Source organism: Vicugna pacos, chromosome 17 (genome assembly GCF_048564905.1).
Source record: "Vicugna pacos chromosome 17, VicPac4, whole genome shotgun sequence".
NCBI lineage: Eukaryota > Metazoa > Chordata > Mammalia > Artiodactyla > Camelidae > Vicugna > Vicugna pacos.
Genome location: NC_133003.1, coordinates 15234367 through 15256335, shown reverse-complemented (window position 1 = coordinate 15256335; position 21969 = coordinate 15234367). Strand labels below are relative to the sequence as shown.

General features: G+C 50.5%; 1 protein-coding gene across 4 annotated transcripts in view; it reads right to left on the bottom strand.

The window, feature by feature from the left end:
- Positions 1-21969, bottom strand: part of MYRIP (myosin VIIA and Rab interacting protein) — a 153755-nt gene that overhangs the window by 34549 nt on the left and 97237 nt on the right. For all 4 annotated transcript variants that reach the window (XM_072941048.1, XM_072941049.1, XM_072941046.1 and 1 more), the window contains 6 exons: positions 20994-21130; positions 15563-15643; positions 13815-13912; positions 13515-13595; positions 11913-12056; positions 4690-4837 (listed from right to left, as the gene is read on the bottom strand). In XM_072941048.1, coding sequence (XP_072797149.1) covers positions 4690-4837; positions 11913-12056; positions 13515-13595; positions 13815-13912; positions 15563-15643; positions 20994-21130 — 689 coding nt within the window. The remainder of the gene's footprint in view (positions 1-4689; positions 4838-11912; positions 12057-13514; positions 13596-13814; positions 13913-15562; positions 15644-20993; positions 21131-21969) is intronic.

Below are 21969 nucleotides of genomic sequence, written 5' to 3'. Positions count from 1 at the left end.
CCAGCGCCTGCCGCACTCAAGACCCCCGCTATCGCATCTTCCACCTGCTGAACTGGATTACGCTGACATTCCTCAACGCCTGACTACACACAGCACCCACGGGCTCCGCGTACACGTGCACACACACACATCTACGTGTGGATCCTGCGGCTCCTCTTCAGCACCGCAACACTACTGCCGCCGACTGCCTGAACGCCCAGAAGAGAGGCCAACCAGGGTGTTATGACCTTTAACTGTTACGAGCTCTCTCGTGATGATGGTAGGTCTGCCGGGAAACAGGGTTCTATTTTGTTGGCATTTTCCCCAGTGGCAGATCCCGAGATCACCAGTCAGGTAGCGCAGAGGGGGGATTCCACAGCCCCTCCGGGTGTCTCTGAAAATGCTCAGACTCCCTCAGTGAAGCAATTAATGGCCTGTAAACAGCAATCTTGGTTCTCCTAAGGCTTCCTCTGGTTACCAGAGCCTGCGCTGACTGCCCTGGGGCAGGAGGAATCACCACCTTCAGGGAGCTGCCCTGACCAGTGACTAGGGAGCTGGTGGATAAGCACCCCAGCTCCCTTGCCTGTTGGGACTCGGAGCTCGCTCCCCAGTGGGCCAGCTCGTCACTCACGGTCGCACCCTGCCTCAAAACAAGTCATTTGTTGCCTGCCTTCCCTTCCCTGCCTCATGACCCCACTCCCCTCCCTGGGGTCCCTGAGTTCACCTCCAGATGAATTACAGGCCCCGGGTCTTTGTGTTAGGGTCTGCTTCCGGGGGAAGCTGAGCAGACACTGACCCGATGCAAAGCAGACTCACCCCATCCGCTCTGAGGGAAAGGTGCCTCCTTGGGGCCTTACAGTTAGTGGCCGAGGCTGCCCTCTGGTCCACCTCTGGGGCGCTGAGTCTGACATTTCTCCTCAGTGGCACACCCTTGGCCATCTTCCCTTGAGGAGCTGGCCACTCTGTTCTCCAAGCTTTGCCAAAAACCTTTTTAACACTTAAACTGTATAATAGCTATTTTTGTGGTTGTCGCCCCACCCCCGACCCCCGACCCCGAGCTCCCCGAGCGCAGGGCTGCGTCTTTTTCACTGCTGGATCCCCAGCCCCTGGCCAGTTCTGCAACCCACCCTAGGCCTGAAACGGCCACTCGCTAATGAACCCAGGCACCCAGTCTACAGGGGAAGGTGGGGTTCTTTATGGGCGGCTCTGCACCAGCCCTGCTGTCTGCAGCCTCTCCTGGGGCCACAGGAGGAAACCAAAGAGGGAAGGCCCTGATGATACCACCCTGTGCCTGGCTCCAGGGTTAGCTGTCAGTGTGGTCCTGGGCCTGCCTCCAACACTCACTGCACAGGAACAGCTCCTCTTCTCTCCTGCCTTTTATAATCCCCAGTGGCACGTTCCATTGGGGAAGCTAGAAGTTGGCCAACTTTTATCTCAGCAAAAGCAGTGACGTACCGTGAATGCCCCAGTCTATGAAAACCCTGGTTGTCAACCTGCATCCTTGGAACCCCTCAGAGCCCTGCCTGGGCTCCAGGACCACATTCCCTTAGTGCATCAAGAATCCCCCTCTGCGACCTTGCTCTCCTCCACCCTCTCCTTTGGCCAAATTCGCACTGTTTGATGACTGTGCAGACACAACCCACAGGGAGAAACTCAAGAGCCAGGGCTGTCTGTGATCTTTATTCCCAGCACTAAGCACACACTGTGTATACAGCAGGTGCTCAATCAAGGTCTGCAGAGTGAAAAATGTGTCTGGGGGGAACTCCAGTCATTGTCGGAAGCCCTGTCAAGACTGAAGACAAAGGTGGGTTTACTCAGCCCCTGGGGTCCCAACAGCTGACCTCAACCAGGGACCAACAGGCTCCAGAACCAAGCCCTCTCCTGAGGCATAAACAGAACTGCTGAAAGCAGCCCAGCGGATGCTGACCTTCTGAGACGACCTCTGCCTCTGGGCTGCCTCTGCTCTGCAGAGACTGAGCAGGGCCCCAGGGACTAACCTGCTTCTGCTAAACAGACCAGACATCTTTCAAGACCTCTGGGGCTGGCGTGGACATCTGAGCACAATCAAGGACTGGACTGGACTGGACAGCCCTCAGAAAAGCCAGCAGTTTTCTGCACAAGTGCTCTACAGTCTTTATTTCAAATCTTTATCCTGAGACATGCAAGCATTTTTGAGCTGAGTATGAAATGTGTGTGTGTGTGTGTGTGTGTGTGTGTGTGTGTGTTTGTGTGATGTTGTTGAACTAAGTTTTACGTTTCTATGCATCTGATAAATTACACGTGGGTGCCTTACTTAGTTTAGAGAAATTTATGCACAAAACCATTTTGAAAACCAAAATCGGGGGGAGGGGGAGGGTATAGCTCAAACAGTAGAGCGCATGCTTAGCATGCATGAGGTCCTTGGTTCAATCCCCGGGACCTCCTTTAAAAATAAATAAATAAACCTAATTACCTCCCCCCACCAAAAGAAATTTTAAAAATAAAAAAATGTAAACCAAAGCCCTTTACAAATTTATCTGGAATGCTCATAAGTCAGCATTGGAGAAATGGAGAGTCTTTTAGAAGTGCTTCTAAGACCCCCTAAATGTGCCAGTTTCTAAGTCTGAATTTTGAAGTGCTCTTTCTTTGCTTTTGTTATTCGTTTATTTTTATGGCGGGAGATCCTTACTATCAGGCAGTATAGCTGCAAACCCTGCAGACTGAAACCATGATGTTTGGGTTTGAGAACCACATTGGCTGTAGCGTCTTGGACAAGTCACTTACCCTCCCTGTCCTTCAAGGTTCTTATCTGCCACACAAGATAATGGCAATGCTTTGGAGGAACAGCAGTGCTACTGGAGGAATAAATAAAACAGTGTCCACAGATGGACTCTGTAAACGTCAAAAACGGTAAAGTGATTTTTAAAAAGGCAGTTACTACTGTTTACTGAGGAGCTACATGTGATATTCTCATAAGCCCCGTGGAATCAGAGTCCCTTTTCGGTGGGAATATTCAGTCCCTGAAAACTGAGAGATAAAGAGAGAAAGAAAGAAAGAATATGAATGAATGGACGAATGATGAATGAACGAATGAATGGATATGGCTGTGTTTGGCAGCCAGGGGAAAGAAAAGCAGATCTAGAAGAGAAAAACGCACTTAAAAAAGCAAAAACATATACAGTAAGTAAAGAAAATGTCATGTGCTCACAGAATCTCTAGTTTCTACTGGCACGTACTAAAGAGTTAACAAGGAAATGATGTCTCTTGGAAAATCTGTAGAATGACTGTTAAAACATATTTAATGTTTTTCGATTCTTTGCACTGGAGTAATGATGGAATTTGTTTCTATAGCTGTTAGTTCAATCTTTTCCCTTACTGAGAAGAAATGAGCACGACCTTTAAAAGGGTATTTCTAAAATGAATATTTTGCTGCAGATTTGTTGCTGTCGTCCAGGAAAGGGGCCTAGAGCTGGCGGAGGACGTGGGCAGAGACTACCGCTAGTGGTTTCCTCTCGGGAGCACGAGGCGCCAGCTCCCACTGCCGGTACACACGCCCGGGCGAGGAAGGGAGCCGACTGTGCGGGGGTGGGGCGAGCACCTTTCCTTGGACAGTCAGTCGCGGGGCCCAGGAGACTAGCTGGCCTGAGCACGGGGCTCCACGGCCCTCGGCGGTTACCCACGTGGCCCCAAGCACCTCACAGCCTTCGGATGTGTGACTTCGGGAAAGTGACTCCGCTAATTGGAGCCTCCTCATTATGAGGGATTGCGTGACTAGACAGCTTTATAAAGGACTGTGTGTTGCAGACGTTGAGGAGTTTCTGGAGCAGCGAGTTCACTGCCCTGCATAGAGACAGGATAGTCTAGGACCAGGAGAGGGAAGAGTGGGCGGCACGCCATTCTCAGCTGTGGCAGGGACGCCAGCTGCCCAGCAAAGACCCTGCACCTGGCGCCTGTCATGGCCGAGTGATGCTACTGGGATGCGTTTGCCTGGCTGGGACTACGTTTCCCAGGCCCCCTGCGCCCAGGTGGGGCCACGTGACTAGCTCTTGCTCAAGGAAGGGGAGTGAAAGCGATGAGAGCCGTTTCCCTGCTGAGGTGGTTCGGGAGCAGGTGCCCTCTCTTCCTCCATCTGCTGGCTGATGTGAATGACCCAGCAGAAGACTCAGAGGCCCTAGAGAACTGCAGAGCCACAAGGCAGAAGGAGCCTGGGGCCTCTGGAGGCCTCCCACGGCCAGGACACGGCACAGCACTGTTGTGTGATGAGAAATAAAACTACTGCATTAAGCCACCTAAATGTCTGGTTTACGTGTTAGAGCAGCGGGTGTTACGCTAAGTCATACGTCAGGTTTCAGAAAGGATACTCTGAAAAGCGACCAATGCTGGGACCCAAACCCCTCTGAAGGCTGACACGAATGCCTGCTAGGTTGCAGTGGGGGTCCTGGACTACATAAGACAGCTCCTCCTCATCTGTGCACAACAGGCAGCTGAAGTGGGGCTGGGCACACTGGCCCCGGAGCCCCACAGGTCTCAGCAGGAAAACTGCCCGCGTGCACGTTCGAAACACGGCCACATCACAGACAGTGTGCGGTGCAGGAGGCCTCGTGACTTGGCAGCACAGCTGCCCCTAACAGGCACACCCCCAACTCAGCCCGACGGGAGGAAGGGCCGAGTGGCCACACAACAGCGTCTGTGAAACCCACAGGCCATGCAGATGCTGCCCAGAGCGCTCACTTGTCTCGTCCAGCCTGTCCACGCTCTTCCAGCTGGGCAACGCCGCCTCCTCCCTCGGCTGCTGGTCCCTCGGTGGCCTGGCTGCAGCCTCCGGCGAAGAGGTCCTCAGGGCATCTTCTCTGCTGAGTGAGAATGCAGACTGGGACCGCTGTGGAAAGAAAAGAGAGGAAGGGGCGAACTGTGACACACGGCCACCAGGAGGGGTTCCTTCAGAGCCGGCCGGCACCCCACGGTGTGGAGAAGACATGGCTGATGGCACTCCTCACCCGGCTCCTGCTTTTCCAGCCATCCTCCCAGCCACGGTTTCTTAGGGCCAACTGTGCGTGAAGAAAATGACAGCATTGTCCCTTCAAAGACCTCCACGCCTGAGCGTTTCAGCAGCGAGAGGAGAAAGCACAACATTAAATGCTACAACAGTCAGGTGTGCCGAGGATGCTCAGTCCACACCTGAGGGCGACTGCAACATGTTCCCATTTAAAGAAAGGAGAGTAAACGCTAACCTAAGGACAAGTGGTAGAGATGAGATTTCAAAGGACGGACAGGATGCATGTTTGAACTGTATCATTTAATTGTTACGGGTGTTACAGGGAGGATTTGAAGCTCAAATGTTCTATATAAGGAATTTCATCAAACAAAGAAACCAATTTTCTCCTTTGTCGTTTAATGAAGGAATTCTCTTGTACTGGTGATTTGGTTTTCTCTTTTTATATCGATGAAACTGAGGAAGGAAAGGGTCAAGCCACGGAAAGCATCTTTGACTATAAAATGAAGCAAAGTACTGATCTGACTCAGGCCCCAAGCAGTCTGGCGCCACCTGCTGGCGGACCTCAACGCCACCAGCCCCATTGCCTTCTCTCCTGGGGGAGAAATGGGCTCATCTTGGTGACTTTCTTCCTCTCCCACCACAGGTGCTTAGAGTGGGAGACAAAAGGGGAGCATCTCTGGGGAGCTGTGGGCAGAGCCCTGGGGTGGCTGAGGCTGGACTCAGGACTCAGCCGTTCCTGGGCTCCAATTCCACAACAGCTTGGCTGAGTGACAATGTCTTGAGAGACGTGAAAACATTAGCTTGTCTTGTACACACACAGAGTAAATGTCTAATAAGTGGAAGCTCAAAAAAGGTGTTGAGAATAAAAAAAGGAAAATAGTAAACACCAGCTCCAAGATGTTAAGTAACCTAAATGTCCATCGACAGATGACTGGATAAAGAAGCTGTGGTATATTTATACAACAGAATACTACTCAGCCATAAAAAATAATAAAATAATGCCACTTGCAGCAACATGGATGGACCTGGAGATCATAATTCAAAATGAAGTAAGCCAGAAAGAGAAAGAAAGATACCATATAATATCACTTATATGTGGAATCTAAAACAAAAAAGGACACAAATGAACTTATTTACAAAACAGACTCATAGACATAGAAAACAAATTTATGGTTACAGGGGGAGGAGGGAAGGGATAAATTGGGAGTTGGAGATTTGCAGATACACACACTATATATAAAATAAACAAGGACCTCCCTACCCAGGGAACTATATTCAATAGCTTGTAGTGACCTCTAATGAGAAAGAATATAAAAAGGAACATGTATGTGTGTGTGTGTGTGTGTGTGTGTGTGTATGAATCACTCTGCTGTATACCAGAAACTAACACAACATTGTACATCGACTACACTTCCATTAAATAAATAAATAAACAAATAAATAAATTTAAAAATTAAAGAAGTATTTAGTTGAGAAATCAAACTTCATGACTAGGGTTTGGGGAGAAGACAACGCTCTCTGTATGTAGCCTTGCCCGAAGAATGGTTAATGGTCTGAGGAAAGACTCAGAGAGGCCGAGGACGGAGGCTCAGCCTCCTCGTCACTGCGGGCCCACCCAGGGTCCACAGCCCTCACATGGAGGGCGTCCGGCACACTCTGTTGGAGAGGGTGGTGCAGCCAGTTCTGGTTCAGAAAGAGCTTCCACCTATAAGACCTGGAGGCCGGTCTAGGAGGAAGATGGGTTTGCGGGACAAATACGGAACCCTTTAGCTGTGCACCAAGGGTGGCAACTCGCCTCCTATCCGGGTGACATAAGAGAGTAAGGTTAGTCTCCAGACCTGCCGTTCAACGCAGTGGTCATAGGTCAGCACAGCCCGGGGAGGAATGACTCTCCCCATTCTGTCAATTGGATGAGATGCTGTGTGCGTTCAGTTCAAGCCAGCCACAGTCCTTCCCACGCTGGGCTGAGGGTCCTGGGCTTCATCTGTGTTTCCTGGGCTGTATTACACTCTACTGCAAACATCTGGGTTTTTCGCCTGGTGTCTCCACCAGACTGCAGGCAACGAGGGCAGTTAATGGCTTGTTCACAGTGACATCCCCAACCCTGGCACGGTCACTGGTACAGAACTGGAATGAACGTTTACCGTGGACTGTGTGGGGTTTGGGGTGGGCTACAGGGTAGATTTTCAGAAGTGCCTGATTATATTATTATTTTTTTTCTAACCTTGCTAGCATCTTGGATAAGATTGGGGAGCAACAGAAACAAAGAAGCCGTGGCCCGCTGTCACCCTCACTTAGATTCCGGAGGGCAAGGTCCCACTTGGAGGAGACCAAGCTAACACACACACATCAAGTGGCTCCAGCTGGGCACCAGTTCTGTCATTCTGAGGGCTCCATAAGCACTGATCCTGTCCCTAGTGACCTGAACAGCTCTGACCCTTGACAACAACCAAGGTTTTCTTGGGGCTGGGTATTCAGGAAGCCATCTATGATTTTGCGAAATCCTTGACAGATAGATGACAGGCGGCTATTACAGAGCAGAGATCACGGCTGACAGTCTGTTGGCAAGTGAACTTACTCAGAATGAAGAAAAAAATCCTTCCATGGCAACCCCCCATGTATTCAGGGGGACATATCCTTGACACACCTCCCACCTTGAAGTGGCGAGAAGACCCCCTTCTGTGTCACCACATGACCTTTCTGTCTCTGCTACAGACTTGTCGACTATTCCACAGACCGTGAGCTCCCTGAAGGCAGGGACAGTTTTTTGGATGTGACCCTTGGTCCCATGTCAGTGACTGACTTTGCAGGATGTGAGACACAGGTCTGGCTGTAAGGAGCTGACGGCTCACTGCCAGTTGCGGGCGAACTGCCACCTCACCCGAGCATCTTCTATACCCTGGCTTTTATTTTTCTATCTTCAAGCTTCTCACTGTAAATCACTGAATACATGTTTAAAAGGGAGGAAATAATAGTTAATATTTCACTTAGCAGTGGCTCCAACGATGTTTGGTTTCTGTATGTGTGTGTCTGTCGGAGGTGGCTGGGGTCCATTTCTATAGGATAAAGTGCTCCCTCACCTACAAAAGCCAAGATCAAGAAATGAAAAGCTCTTCTCTGGTCCCAGCAGGGAAGATGGAATCTATGTTTGTCACGTAAGAGTTGAAGATGCCAGGCTTTTATAATCTATTTCAGGCAGGCCACTGTCTCATACTAGGGGATAAAAAGCTACATCCTGACAATCACAAAAAGCCCCCAGAAGCTGCCTCCAACACGTCTCAGGGCACTGCTGGCCGGCTGTCTCCAGCCAGGGTGGAAAAGCCCCAGTTTTGGACCTAGACCTCGGTTTGCCTCAAATGCATTGCAATCAGCATATGGCCCAGGAGGTGGCGCCACCACAACGCTTTTACTTGCCAGTCGGTTCAACCTCTGTAGCTCTTGGGACCTTGATTAATTTATTTGCTTTATTACCCTGGCTGGCCCTCTGTACCCACTCTTTCATTCCCACTCACAGCTTCTGTTTTCCTTCCTCTCACCCACCCTAGGGTCCACATCTCTGCTGGGGGGCTGGCCTGGTGGGTGGAGTCCAGGGGTCCGGGAATGTTAGCCTGCCAGCAAAGCCCAGACAGTTTCAAACAGGCCCTGCCTCTTAGCTCTTCAAGCATTAATAGGGAGTGTGCTGGGCCAGAGCCAGCTCTTCCTCTTGCTCTGAGCCCTCTTGGAAGGAACTTCAGCTATTCAAAGCCTCAGCGTCCTCACAGAAAGGGATCAGCGCCCCGCCTAGCACACAGAATGCACTCAGTAAATAACAGTCAAAACAGGAGCATTTATTAAGCTCCATCGCCAAGCCAGTGCAACAGCTCCATCCCCTCACTCAGTCCAGCCGTGTGCGTGTGGGTAAGCTGCGGCAGCGCAGAGTAACTTGCCCAAGCACACAGCCGGTGGGGGCAGAGGCAGGGTCTGCCTGGCTGCAAGGTGATGCTCTTCCATGCCCACTCAGTGACGACCCTGACAGCCTTCGCTGAAAGCCTGGGGACAGGGCACTCCTGGGGAGCACGCTCCAACCCAGGACTTGCCATCCAAACTGGCTGGTGCTGAAGGTTTAGGTGAAACTCACAGTGTGATCATCAGTCACCTTTGCTAACGTTTCCTTGGCAGCCGTGAGTCCCCGGTGTGGGCAGCAGCGCCCTGTTCTGCCTGTATCTCTTGGGAGGATATATTGTTGCTATAGACTGCAATGATTATCATCACCACCAGGGCAGACTCTCTGGGGCCCCCATCATGGCTTCAAGATAATCTCTGCTCTACAGGAGCCCACGACATAGAACAGGAAGAAAATGTTTTCAGCATTGAGGCAAAGGCACGAATAACAGTGTCCAGATGAGTAACACCTGGGACTTAGCTTTGCTGTGTATTTCTAGGGTCCAGTGGAGCCATTAAATTCAACCCAATCATTACAACGATAATGAAAAATCCTTTAGGTCTGTACTATGGTCATTTAAAGGAGAGAGCAAATGTGAGGGAGGAAAATGACAAAGACACAGAGAGAAAAGGCTGAGGAAAACAGACAGGAGACAGAGACAGGCATAGACACACCCTGGTCGCCGGGCACAGCGTACGCCCAGCCCCTGCTGTTATCAACAGCATCACCACATTATTACGGAGATGATTTTTTATACACACGCGCCCAAAGAGACAGGCATTTGATGAATTATAACCCCTGCACTGGCGCCTTTTAGGATATTGCATCTTAAGTCTTTGGAAGCCTGACTACACTGACCCCGTCTACTGGCAGAGAACCACACAATAAGGCAGGAAATTAAAAAGAGAACAATCACTGAACTTTCTTTCAGGAGAGCAGATGAGAAATCCTGTCGGAACGGGGATGGATGGAGTCTGGGTTTGGCCATTAAGCCCGAGTAGGGAGGCCTGGGGTGTTCTGGGGGTTCTGCGGAGTGACTCCCTGAGCCAGAGCATCCATGTCATCTGAGATGAGACCTGATACCGGAGGAAGCACTGCCAGGAGGCCACTGGCTGAGGGCCCTCGAGGGCCTGCAGGCCAGGGTGCCCCCCTCTCGAGAGATCACGAAGAGAGCCTCCTTAAGTCTGCAGCCTGCTGCGTCACCCGCGAGCTCAGGGCCAATGGACAGGCACCCAGGCTCCAGCCCAGACCCCGAGTCAGGGCCTCTGGAGTGGGGCTCGGGCTGCTGGTGTGGATGAGCATCCACGGTGAGAGCAGCTCATGGAAAGACAGGAGAGCCACCTTCCACCAGGCACCCAGGGACCGAGGCTTGGGCCGCCAGGTCACACCCTGGAGCATTTCTGCTTTTATGCTGTTTCTCACTCTTTCTTCATCTCACCCCCCGAGGCCAGTGCTGGGTAAGAAAACTTTCACAGAGGACAGAAATAATCTCTCTCTTCACTGTCTCATAAAGTAGCCACCAGCCCCAGGTGGTGCTGAGGCCCTGAAACGTGGCCAGCGCGCTCTGCTAACAGATTGTAAGGTCCCAGAGGGCAGAGACAGACTTCTAGTTACTTCTGTTCTCCTTGGTGCCACGCCAGTAAGAGAAGCTGACAGCATGTTGACAAGGGAAGGGTCTGCCGATTTTTAATGAAGTTAAATCTCTGATAAAGTCGTAAAGATACTCCTGGTCACCCCCACGCACCTGGCAGCTGGTGAGGACGTGGGGAGAGTTTACGTGGGTGATGCTGCCGCCCAGCACTCCCAGACGTGCGGGGCACCCGCTTTTCAACCTGCTCTTGCAGGGATGAGTATCGCTGATCCCCCAGGAGGGGCAAGGTAAACCCTCGGGGTGCTTTTCCCATGTCTGCCGTTCCAGGGTTTTTTTCTTTAATTAAAGTGTAGTTGATTTACAATACTGTGCTAGTTTCAGTTACACAGTAAAGTGATTCAGCTATATACATACATATTTTTCAGATTATTCTCCATTATAGGTTATTATAGGATATTGATAAATCTTTGCTGCTCATCTGTTTTATATATAGCTGTTTGTATCTGTTAATCCCAAATTCTTAATTTGTCTCTCCCTCCCTTTCCCCTTTGGTAACCATAAGTTTGTTTCCTATGTCTGCGAGTCTGTTTTGTATATAGATTCATTTGTATCATTTTTCAGGTTCCACATCTAAGTGATATCACATGGTATTTGTCTTTCAATCAGTATGATCATCTCTAGGTCCACCCGTGTTTCTGCAAGAGGCATGATTTCATGCTTTTCCACTCTGCCTCCCCAGCTTTAAACAGCACCCGTGTATCGCCCTGTCCCTGGTCCCACACAAAACCAGGGGCGCCTGCAGCCGACAGGACACCAGCCCTGCTGCCCCTGCTGCCCCTCCACGTGGAGGCCCAGCCCCTCTCCGGCTCCCTTCTGAGCATGCCCGTGTCCTCACACAGAGGACCTCACGGGCTTGGTGACTCACTGCAGACACAGCAGGCCCAGACCCTGGGGTCACAGGAAGGACACTGTGCTTCGCGACTGGGCGTGACGAACAGAAAGGCCTGTCCATATCAGGACTTCCCACCCATGTCCGGACGGTGGCTCAGAGCCAATGACAATTCTCTCGCTGTCACTACTCAAGTTTTAGGAAAGCAGGCTATCAAGTTGTAAGGACACACACGGCTATCATAAAGCCATGTGTTTTCCCCTCCCGGGACTCAGTACAACTCTTTTCAGAATGAATTTTTCAAAAGCTGAATGATGTCGTTATTTTTGCTAAACGAGTCTCCGCGCGGAAACCCACCTCCACGTTCTCGCACAGGCCCCCGCTCAACTCTCTCTCCACCTCTCCCCGCCCTCTAGGAACCCTGCGCTGTCTGGAGGACACGTGTCCACTCCAGATGTGAAGCGTGGCCCTCACTTCCATGGGGGAGAGCGGCTCTGACCTGCACACCAGGGCCCCGGTGGGGAGGGGGGCGGGCCGGTGCCGCGTGGGGACTCACCCAGAGGCTGGGGGAAGCCCGGAGGCCTCCCGGGGCGGCGGAGGGCCCCTCGCCGGCCGCCTTCACCCTGCAGCTCTGGGGCCGCGGCCACTCCGGCTCCTCGTCCACGTGCTGCTCACTTTTGTTCTTCTGCTTCCTTATGATCTGGGAGGAGGCGGTGACAAAAGGGGGCAAGTCATGGGCGAGGCCTCCCGTGAGACGGGGGTAAATGGGACCACCTTTGGGAGTGCTTTTGCCACGTAAGAGCTCGGTTTCAGCAGAATACCAGCTGGTTTGAGCTCTGCCTTATGGTCAAACAGCACATGTAAAGCCATGAACATTCTACAGCACTTTACAGTTTGCAACCTTTTCTATTTATTAAATGCATATCGCGTGCCAAGCTCTGTGCTTGGCATCAGATATGCTTTACCTCATTTAATTCTCAAAATAATTCCAAGAGCTCCATCCTGTAACTCTCGCTAGTTTTCACATGAGGAAACAGGCTCACAGAAGTTATCAGTTAAGGATGTGCTGCTCATAAACAGTGGGGCTGCATCTCAAACCCAGAATCTCTGGCTGGACATCCTGACTTTAGGAAGCCCTAAGGAGGGGCAGGTACCAAATGTCATCAGGAAAGGCTTCGGGTCTTGGAAACTGAGTTCAGTCAGGTGGTCAATGATCTGATCAATCATGCCTACTTAAGGAAACCTCAATTAAACATTCTGAAACCATGAGGCTGCCTTTCTGGCTGGCACATACTTTGATGCATTGGGGGAGGTGGGTACAGAGAGAGCTCTGCATGCCCCTCGCCACCTCCAGGCCTCGTTGCCCTGTGTGTCTCTCCATCTAGCTGTTCATTTGTATCCTTTCTGGTAAACGTAATTGTAAGTATAGCCCTTTCCTGAGTTCTGTGAGTTATTCTAGCAAATTACCTAACCTGAGGGGTGTCATGGGAATCCCTGAATTTGTGGTAGGCTGGACAGAAGTTCAGTAACCTGGGGACACCTGAGACTTGCCACTGGCATCTGAAGTGGGGGCAGTCAAGTGAGGCTGAGCCCTTAAATTGGGGGGTCTGTGCCAATAACCCCGAGTGGTCAGTGTCAGAATTGAACTGAAAGATAGGATACTCATTTGGGGTTGGACAATTGGCTGTGGAACACAGGAATAACCCTTGCTTAAAGCCACCGAATTCTTGGGTAGTTGGTTTCTCGGTGGTAATTAACTGGTACACCATGTGAGGTCGCTGGGGGCGTGGAGGGAGCAGGGGTGATGGCAGAGCTGCTCCAGCAAGGGACTATTTGAGAAGACAAGAACACACACACACACACACACACACACACACACACACACACACAGGAAGCCAGTGAGCTTACTCAGTGCTGAGTTCCCGGCTCCTCACCCACCAGCTCAGTCCCTAAAGGCAACCACGCTCACACCGCTCAGCATGTGCAGGGCAAGGCAATCCTGTGCGTTAGCCCCCAGAGACAAAAGGCAAAAAGGAGGAGGCACAGAACAAACAGTGCCCAAGACCACAGCGGCGCCCGCGGTGGCTCCTCTGCTCCCCAGAGCCCCTGGTCTGGGCCGGGCTGCATTCTAGCCATCGGGACGCCAGGGCCCACCCACCTTCTGCAGGATGGTTGTGGCCAGCTCCTCAGTCAGCTCCTCCTTGTGGTCCCGCAGGTAACTGGCCTCATTCTGCTTGTCCTGTGGAGGGAGGCAGGGGAATGGAGGGAGCTGTGGCTGGGTGAGGGGGACTGTGATCTTTTTCGGGATCCTGGCCACCAGGGCAGCGGGAGGTCGGGTAAGGCTCTCGTCAAGGAAGGCTATCGTGACATCGGTTTCCCGACAACTTTCTCCTGGTAGCTGGGACCCCACCCAGACCTCCCCCCGGAAAGGAGAGGCCACAGGGAGGGGCGGGCATACCAGGCTGTCCCCATAGGCTTCTGCTTTGCAAATTGCTTCCTCGATGGCCTCTTCAGCCACCCGTAGGGCGACAGCCAATGTGTCCATCATGCTATGTCCTAGACGGGAAACAGAACATAGACCACTTTCTGAAAGGCAAGGACAAGTCAAATGATTGTCCCACCCGAAGCTCTTCTGCTTCGATGTTTAGGGGCCCTGTGACGCTTCCACGGGCAGGCTTGCCCAGGACACAAGCCGCTCCCCATCTCCTCTGCCGCAGTGCCTCCCGCCCATCGTCGCATCCCTGCCCTGCGACCTGTGATTCTCTGAGAGCTGCTGCCTCTTTCCTCACGACTCCATTACCTCATGCCTCCTCCCTCTGGTCCCCTGCTTCATAACTGAGCTGTTTCCCAAGGACCCCAAGGGTTCTTCTTCTGAAAAACCTCCTCAGAGCCCCTCTCCCTTGTGCCTGCCTTGGCTGGATGTCCATCCGAGGTTCCGGGCCTGCTTCCTTCACAGCCAGAAAGGCTTTGCCCCCGGCCACTCCCACAGGTCACCTCAGAGAGCAAGGCGTGACCACCGTCACTAAGCACAGCTCCGCAGACGGAGCGGCTGAAAGACGTCTGGACAAGAGGACTCAAGAGAAGGAAGTAACGATTCTTCATCTACTTCCTCAGATACATTAGATGCACAAAATAAGGCATAATATGTATCACTGTGACGACAGAAGAAACGTGAATCTTCTAAGGGCTGTGCTTATGGTTTTAACAGAAATACATAATCCATGGAAGAATTTTCTAGGCTCTAAATCAATACCAACAACACGGGCCAATCTGGCCGAGCTTAACCATGTACAGGACCACAACTGACCCTTACAACAACCCTTTGAGGGACACCATTTTATACATGAGTGAACTGAAGCACAGAGAGGTCAAACAACCTGCCCGATGTCACACAGCGAGACAGTAACGAGAGCTGAGGTTCGAATTCAGGATTCTCTGTCTCTAAGTCCCATGTTTTAAACCACAAAAGTGAGATAAATACAAGCCAACATGCTTTAAAAAAGAATGCTATCTACGTAGAGAACTGAATCACTTTGCTGTGCACCTGAAACTAACATAACATTGTAAATCAACTATACTGCAATAAAAAAAATTGTTTTGAAATGCTGTCATGTATTTAGTGAACTTATTTTTTGCATATGGCAACAAATGGGAGGAAGTGTTCCCAAGTCAGAGGACTTCCACAGGTGACAAAATCCTTTTTGGAGCCAAGCACTTGAAAGAGTTCTGCTTCCTGGATTTTTGCTTCTTACTTGAAAGTGACAATTTTTATCATTTCTCTTGTTTCACCCCAGGAGCCCAACTCCCGTCAGGGGCAAGAACAGAGGTCTGCAGGGCTGCTTGCCCACGTCTTCCTTCCCCGATTTCAGCCTGCTGTTTCCATTTATAATCCAGTCATGCATTATTTAACACGTGCAAATCTCCTCAAAGCGGCCTCAGATTCTTTGTAGAATGAGACAAGGTGTAAACATATCAATTCATTAATTAATCAACTCCTTAATTAAAAAACCCAATTCAAGCTTCTTAAGCTTCTAAAGGCACACATGTGGACAGAAAGTGACGTCTGGCAAACATCATAAAATCTCCCAAACCAACCCAGCAAAAGTCAAAGCCATTTATTTAGCCAGGCAGCTGCAGAGGATGTCACAGGCCGGCTGTGACAGTCCTCTAACCTCCGATTAGTTGTAAACTCTTAAACAACCTTACCTTCTGACTGCCTATAAAATGTTGAGTCACTGCCTGAAATACTTCCTTCATACTCCAGGTTTGCCTCAAAAAAACTTCCTCCTAAAAGAGAGAGACAGAGAGACGGAGAAGATAAAAGATGATTCCAGGTCCTCAGTGAGCCCGAGGCGTGGAGCCAGTGACCGGCAGACGCCCATGGCCCACTCTGGTTGTTAGCCTCGCACACGGGGGTAGGGAATCACTGGGCTCCACAATAATGCTACCCATTTTGACCAATCACATTTGTCTTCTCATGCTGACTCCTGGTGTAGCTCTGTTGCCACCCCCAGCCTCTGCCAGAGCCTTCTCAGAGATTCTCAATATGGAATCCAACATGGAACAAACAGATTGAAGTCTGAGAGAGAGGAGGTCATTTCCTGGACCTGCACATTATTAGCTGTCCAACCTTGATCGAGTTACTCAACCTCTCTGACACTTGACTTCCTTACTAGAAAAACTGTGATCATGAGAGCACTGTCCTCAGGATGGGCGATGGAACACTGCATGCTGGCCTTCAGCTGTTGTCCGTGGCATCAAACAGTTGCCTTTAGTCAGTGAGTTAACTGTAACTAGCAGTTCACAGAAACAAACCCAGAGTGAGACAAGGTAATCCATGGCATCTGACGTTTTAAGGCCCCATTGCCTCTTCTCTGTTCTTACCTTAGTTGAACACACACCCTAGTCTTAGTTCCAGGCTGGAAAGAGCAGTTGGCTAAGCTCTTTTTAAGTTGGGGATCTACCATCTGTGTTAACATATTAATTCACCAAATGAGATCTATGACGATGTGGAGGTGTGGATGACAGCCCTTTCCTTTTTAAATCACTGCATTGTCCCCAGTGTCCAAGACAGCACTGAGACAACAGGGAACTCAAAAAAAATTGTTGAATTAGATGCTGGTGGAAAACACTGTTTGATAGAACCAAGAGAATAAACGTGCATCTACGAGTCTTAGCTCAAAAGGGGGAAATGTCATTGATGCCAAGTCAAACTAAGCAGCAGTCCTTCGCTACACAGAATACAGCCGGGCTTCCCTGGATGGGTGGGCACGGGGCTGCTGTGCGGGAGCCCCAGGGGAACTGCCGCAGGCACCTGCAGCGGGGTCAGCAGGCTGCCGCCTTCATGAAGCTGACCGTTAGTGTGCAGCCCGTCGTGGGGACTCAGTCTGACCATATACCATTCTGTGTTTGTGGTTTTTGACCAAGCTTTCAAAAGACCTTAAGTTCTCTTATTCTGTGAATGTCAGGAAGTGACTTCATCTTCCTGGGTCTCTGTTTCCTCAGTTATAAAATAAGGCTACAGGATAAGTCATCACCTCAGTTTCCAGGCTGTACATCTAAGTGCAAATATTTCACTCTGGCATGGCTGCATGTGGCATCCATTCATGCACCCAGCAAACATTCCATGGGAACCCAGGAGGTGCCCAGCCCTGGGCTGGGTGTTAGGGTGTAGGGGTGAACAAAGCCAGAAATCCTCACTGCCTTGATAATATTGATAGTCTAGTGGGTGAGAATTCACTAACCAAATATTTTATATAAATAAATATAAAATTGCAGGTATGTTGAGCACTCTGATTGGGTGGCTCACAGGATGGGGAAAGTGTTCAGCAGGGAAGACTGACCTAGCCAGTGAGTAACCAGCCGAAGGGGTGTGGGGATGGGAGGCAGTCCAGGGCAGAGCCAGCAGCTTGCACAGGGACCGGCGGTGGGGAGAACAGGGTGCGTCTTAAGAGCTAAACCAGAGGCAGTGGGGCTGGGCTGTAGGGAGGAGAGGGAGCCTGGGGTGAGAGGACCTGAGGGCAGACCACGCAGGTCACGTGGCCACATCAGTGTTCCAATCTTTGTCCCAACAGCCACCTGAAGCCAGTAAAGCCTCCACAGGGGTGATATGGTCAGGTGGGTGCTGGCTGCTGTGTGGAGGACAGCCTGGAGGAGTGACAGGGTGGGTGTGGAGAGAGGAAGCGGTGGGTGCGGCCTGCCCTCTGGAGTGCCCCCTGTGATGGAAAAGAGGTGGCAGGGCGGCAGCGGAGGAAAATGTGCAGTCCAGGAAGGGCTCAGGAAACGGGAGAGACGGGGCGTGTTTACAAATCAATAGGAAGGAACCAGTTGAGAGAGAGGCTGACCAGGCAAGAAGGAAGGGCTGAGTGACCTTGAGACCTTCGTGGAAGGTGACGGGGATCAGATGCAGAGGGGCCCACGGTCTGTCCTGTGAAGGAGGCGGTGAGGCCGTCTGCAGAGACTGGGGAGTGTGAGGAGAGAGGAGACCGGAAAGCACCTTTGGGAGACTGAGCTGACCAGGACAAGCTCTGGTTTTGCACGACTATACATCTTCTCGTAAAACAACCCTCCCTGCGTCCCTTTAAATTCGTAGGCGGGAGCTTCTGTGCCGTTTAGGACGATGGGGTTTTTTCCAAGGATGGAAAGCCACCGAACTGTTCTGGAAAGCACTATCAAGTCAGATCTTTCAAGAGCTGGAGGAGCCTCCGATTTCGCATGACTCAGCACTTTTCAAAGAGCATGCCTGCCAGTCAAATCCTACATGAAAGATGTCAGAGCTCTTTTCAAGAATCGTGTCAGAAATAGACACATAATATTCATAAATAAAAGCAGGGTTTATTTTTCCCATTGTATTGATTCAATACTAAATAAAAGCACATATTATTTGTCAAACTGTCTAGGGATTAAGTCTATTAATAAGGGTGACTTTTATCTTTTCATGTACTGCTTCTTTTTAGAATAGCTGTTTCAAATGGCATGCTGAATCTCTCAGGTAAGCCACGTGAGCACTCATTACCATTTATAAAATATATATATTTTATAAATCTATTTCCGTATTGATCTGACTTCTCCACTGGAACCTGGCTCTGAAACGGCAGAGTCTTGCCCATCTTGTCCCCCCTCCAACTCTTCACCCAGGTGTTCAATCAACATTTGCTGAAGGAATGAAGAAGTCTTGGATTTATCTGACAAAATGAAAGGGTCTCTTTTCAGGCCTCACCTGGTCACCTGATACAGGTTGCAGGAGGAGGGACGGTGGCAATGCCTGGGGTACCTGCGGTGAGTGCCCTGTAACGACTCTGTGAACTCAGCAAATCTTCAATGGGCTGTGTGTGTTTCTGGCAAACTACCCTGGTCCATGCAGTGGAGATAAAAGGAGTTTTCTACTGAGAGTCCTGAAGCGGAGCACACGCCATGCACACGGCAGACCACATTCTGACCATCAAAATCCTGACACGAAGTACCCTCAGACGGAGCTGAAGATGGAACCATCTTCTTCGACTTGTAGTGAAGTTCTCACTGAGGATCCCAGTCTTGGTTGCGTCCTAAGATAACCTGGAGAGCTTTAAAAGGTATCTGTACCAGGCCCACCTCCAGAGACTCGGAAGTAAGTGACAGGGGGTGGAAGATGATCTCAGCACTGTGAGTTGTTTCAAAGCTCCGGAGGTGAGTCTAATGTGGAGTCAGGACTGAGGACAGCAGATGACACCCATACGTGCTGGGTGGAAGGTAGAAGCCACCGCTGATGACTCCCCAGTCACCTAACACAACCAGGGGGCTATGTAAGAACCGGGAGGCTTCTCCACACTTGAGGTGTAACTCAGTTTTCGAGGGGGCGTGTAGAATAAATCTCCTTGTTGCACAATGTCAGCTTTACAGGTTTGCCTACTGTCACACCTACCTAGTTACAAGTTAGGCGTACCTAACCTGTCTCTTGCTTGCTCGTCTTCATGTTGGTCAAAAGGAAATTTTAGTTTAAATGGAAACAGGAATCATATTAGAGCAACTGGCTCCAGTGCTTCTAGGCAGTGTCTTGGGACCCACAAAATGCTTTCCAGGTTGAAATGTGCAATAATGAGGACCTGAGAGGCGCCAGCCTTTAGGCCATGCTTTGGGAGCACAGAGATAAAGCAGCCACTGCCCCCGGCTGGCCCAGCAGGAGAGCAGCTTTGTAAACCATCACCTGAACGCAGCGTGGTAAGCGCTGTGTCTAAAACCCAGAAGAAAGACGTGGGGAATCACAGACGGCCCGGGACCTAACTCTGCTGCAGTTGTGGCCAAGTTATTCCCAGCGCACGAGTCTCCTTTGGAAATAACACCTGGAAATTTCAAAGCCTCTTGCTGGCCCCCTGGCATGCATGTCCCCCAGCTCCACCTGCGGGGCCCGAGGGAGGAACAGAAAGAGACCGGACTTGCGCTCTGTTTACAGGATTCTCCAATCGTGTCTGCTTCCCACCCCCATTCTGCACGAAGCAGTGGAGGAGACCACCTACGAGATCTGAGTGCGGTGACATGTAAAGCAGACGTGAGGGTGACCCAGAGAGGAAAGAAAGGATGGGGTGCCACTGAGTGGACCAATTCCATTCTGGAACTTTCCTGAGATCTCTCTTTGGGTTGAAAACCTCTGGTGACCAGGATTCCTTTTAAGCTTTCTGTCTTTTTGGCCTTCGTTCTAGAGAAACATTTTCAGAAAAATCAGTAAAGAGAAGATAGAAATAATATGTGGAAACCTTGAGGCCCCTGCTCTCTTAACTACAGGCTCCCTGAGTGGTTTGAAAGACAGAGATTCTAATGACCACCACCAAAGGCCCTAATGATCCTCCGTGTTTAACGTTTCCATCTTATTTCCCCCTTGTCTCAGTGGCTGGCGTGTTTTTAGAGAAGGCCCAACCGAAGGCTTGATGGTGAATCCAACAATGTAAAAATAATGACAGTGAAAAAGCGCCCAATGGGATGGCTGATTTTCCCCCTCCTTTTTGTGTCAGCAAAGTGATGAAAAAAATGCCTCTAGGCAGGAAAAAAAACCCAGCCTTTTTCAGGAGGACATGCTGTTCATATCCTGACAACCATTTCTTTCTTACTGCAGGTCTAATAGAAATAAAGAATATAATTTCTCATTCTAAATACACTGGTTGTCTTAACAGCACAGGCAGAATTCATCCTTCATGCTTTCAGGTGGAAGCGGGTACTTTCCCCTCTCTCCCATTACATCAAGCTCTGGGCCTGGTAGGAACAGAATTTGGGAGCAGGCAGGAAGGTGCGGCTGGGGGCGCCTGTCTTCCGAGTGCAGACCTAGTCTACACAACCAAAGATGATTTTCCAATGTTTTAACCATTACGGAAAGATGATTACGAATCTTTACTTTCTCGGGATTTGGAATTAAAATGCCTACAATGTACCAGAGCACTCTGGTCCTCCCAGCTCCTAACATATCCAGCCCAGCGGAGACGCTGGACCTAAAAGACTCAAAACTTAACAGAATCTTCGGTAGGTGTTCTTCTATTTCTGCTCCTCATTAGACCCAGATATCTAGGCAACTATTGCTGTCCTGGGTGAGTGTGCCGCCGTGCACGGGGCCTCCCAGCCAGGCCTTCTCCTATCCCGCCACCCCCCAACGACTCGCAGGCGGCCGGCGTACCTTGGACGTCGAAGCACGCTCCGCTCTCCAGCCGGTGCTTCCTGTACAGGTTCTTCAGGACCTTGGCACTGCCAAAGCGTTTGAAGCGGCTCTTCACGTTACTGTAGAACCATTCCAGAGACTGGGTCCTGAGAACCCTGAGGACGGCACAGAATTAGACAACGGAAAATGAGAATTAGGAAGCAGACTGCTGATGTGGAGGCTTGGAAAAGTTGCCACAATACTTTGCAGCTCCTTCCATCAAGATGTGGAGTTTATTTCTCTACTCCCTGAATCTGGGCTGGCCTTCAGACTTATGCCCTCGTGACCACGGAGACCGGTGGAAGTGATGCTGTGTGAGTCCTGAGTCTGGCAGAGTCCTCTCTTCCTGCTCATGGAAGTCCTGCAACCCATCACCATGTGAACAAGCTCAAGTTAGCCTCTGGGACGATGAGAGACACTTGGCCCCATCACCTGTCTTGCCCCAGCCAATTGGCAGCCAGCCAGCCCGGAGACAGGTGAGTGAGGCCATCGGCTGCCAGTTGCCTGGAGATGCATCAGTGACCTCGGTAAGACCAGCAGAAGAAGCGGGTACCCGAGTTCATCCCAAGAGCAAGCTGATAAACACTCACCATTTGACGCCACCAGCTGACACATCTGTTTAGTAGCAAGCTTTGTATTTGACACTCTTACTGCATTAACGAACTCTCTAATTCAGCTTGGGGAAAACACAAGTGAGGCTCTGTGGCAAAATTCTGCAGCCTCTTACTCATTCAGCCTGAAGTACGGTGGGGAAGCAGTTTCCTGGTGAGAGCTGTAACACCCGGTACAAAATGCTGACACAATTCTTCTCTTTTCCGCCTGGCAAGGATATATTTCTAGATCCCTCCCATTTTAGGAATAGCTTTTGTTGTTATTTTTCTTATGAATGTGAAAATGCGTACTCATTTAAAAAGTCTGGAAAAGCAGAAATGAATAGAAATGCTTCTAATTCAAG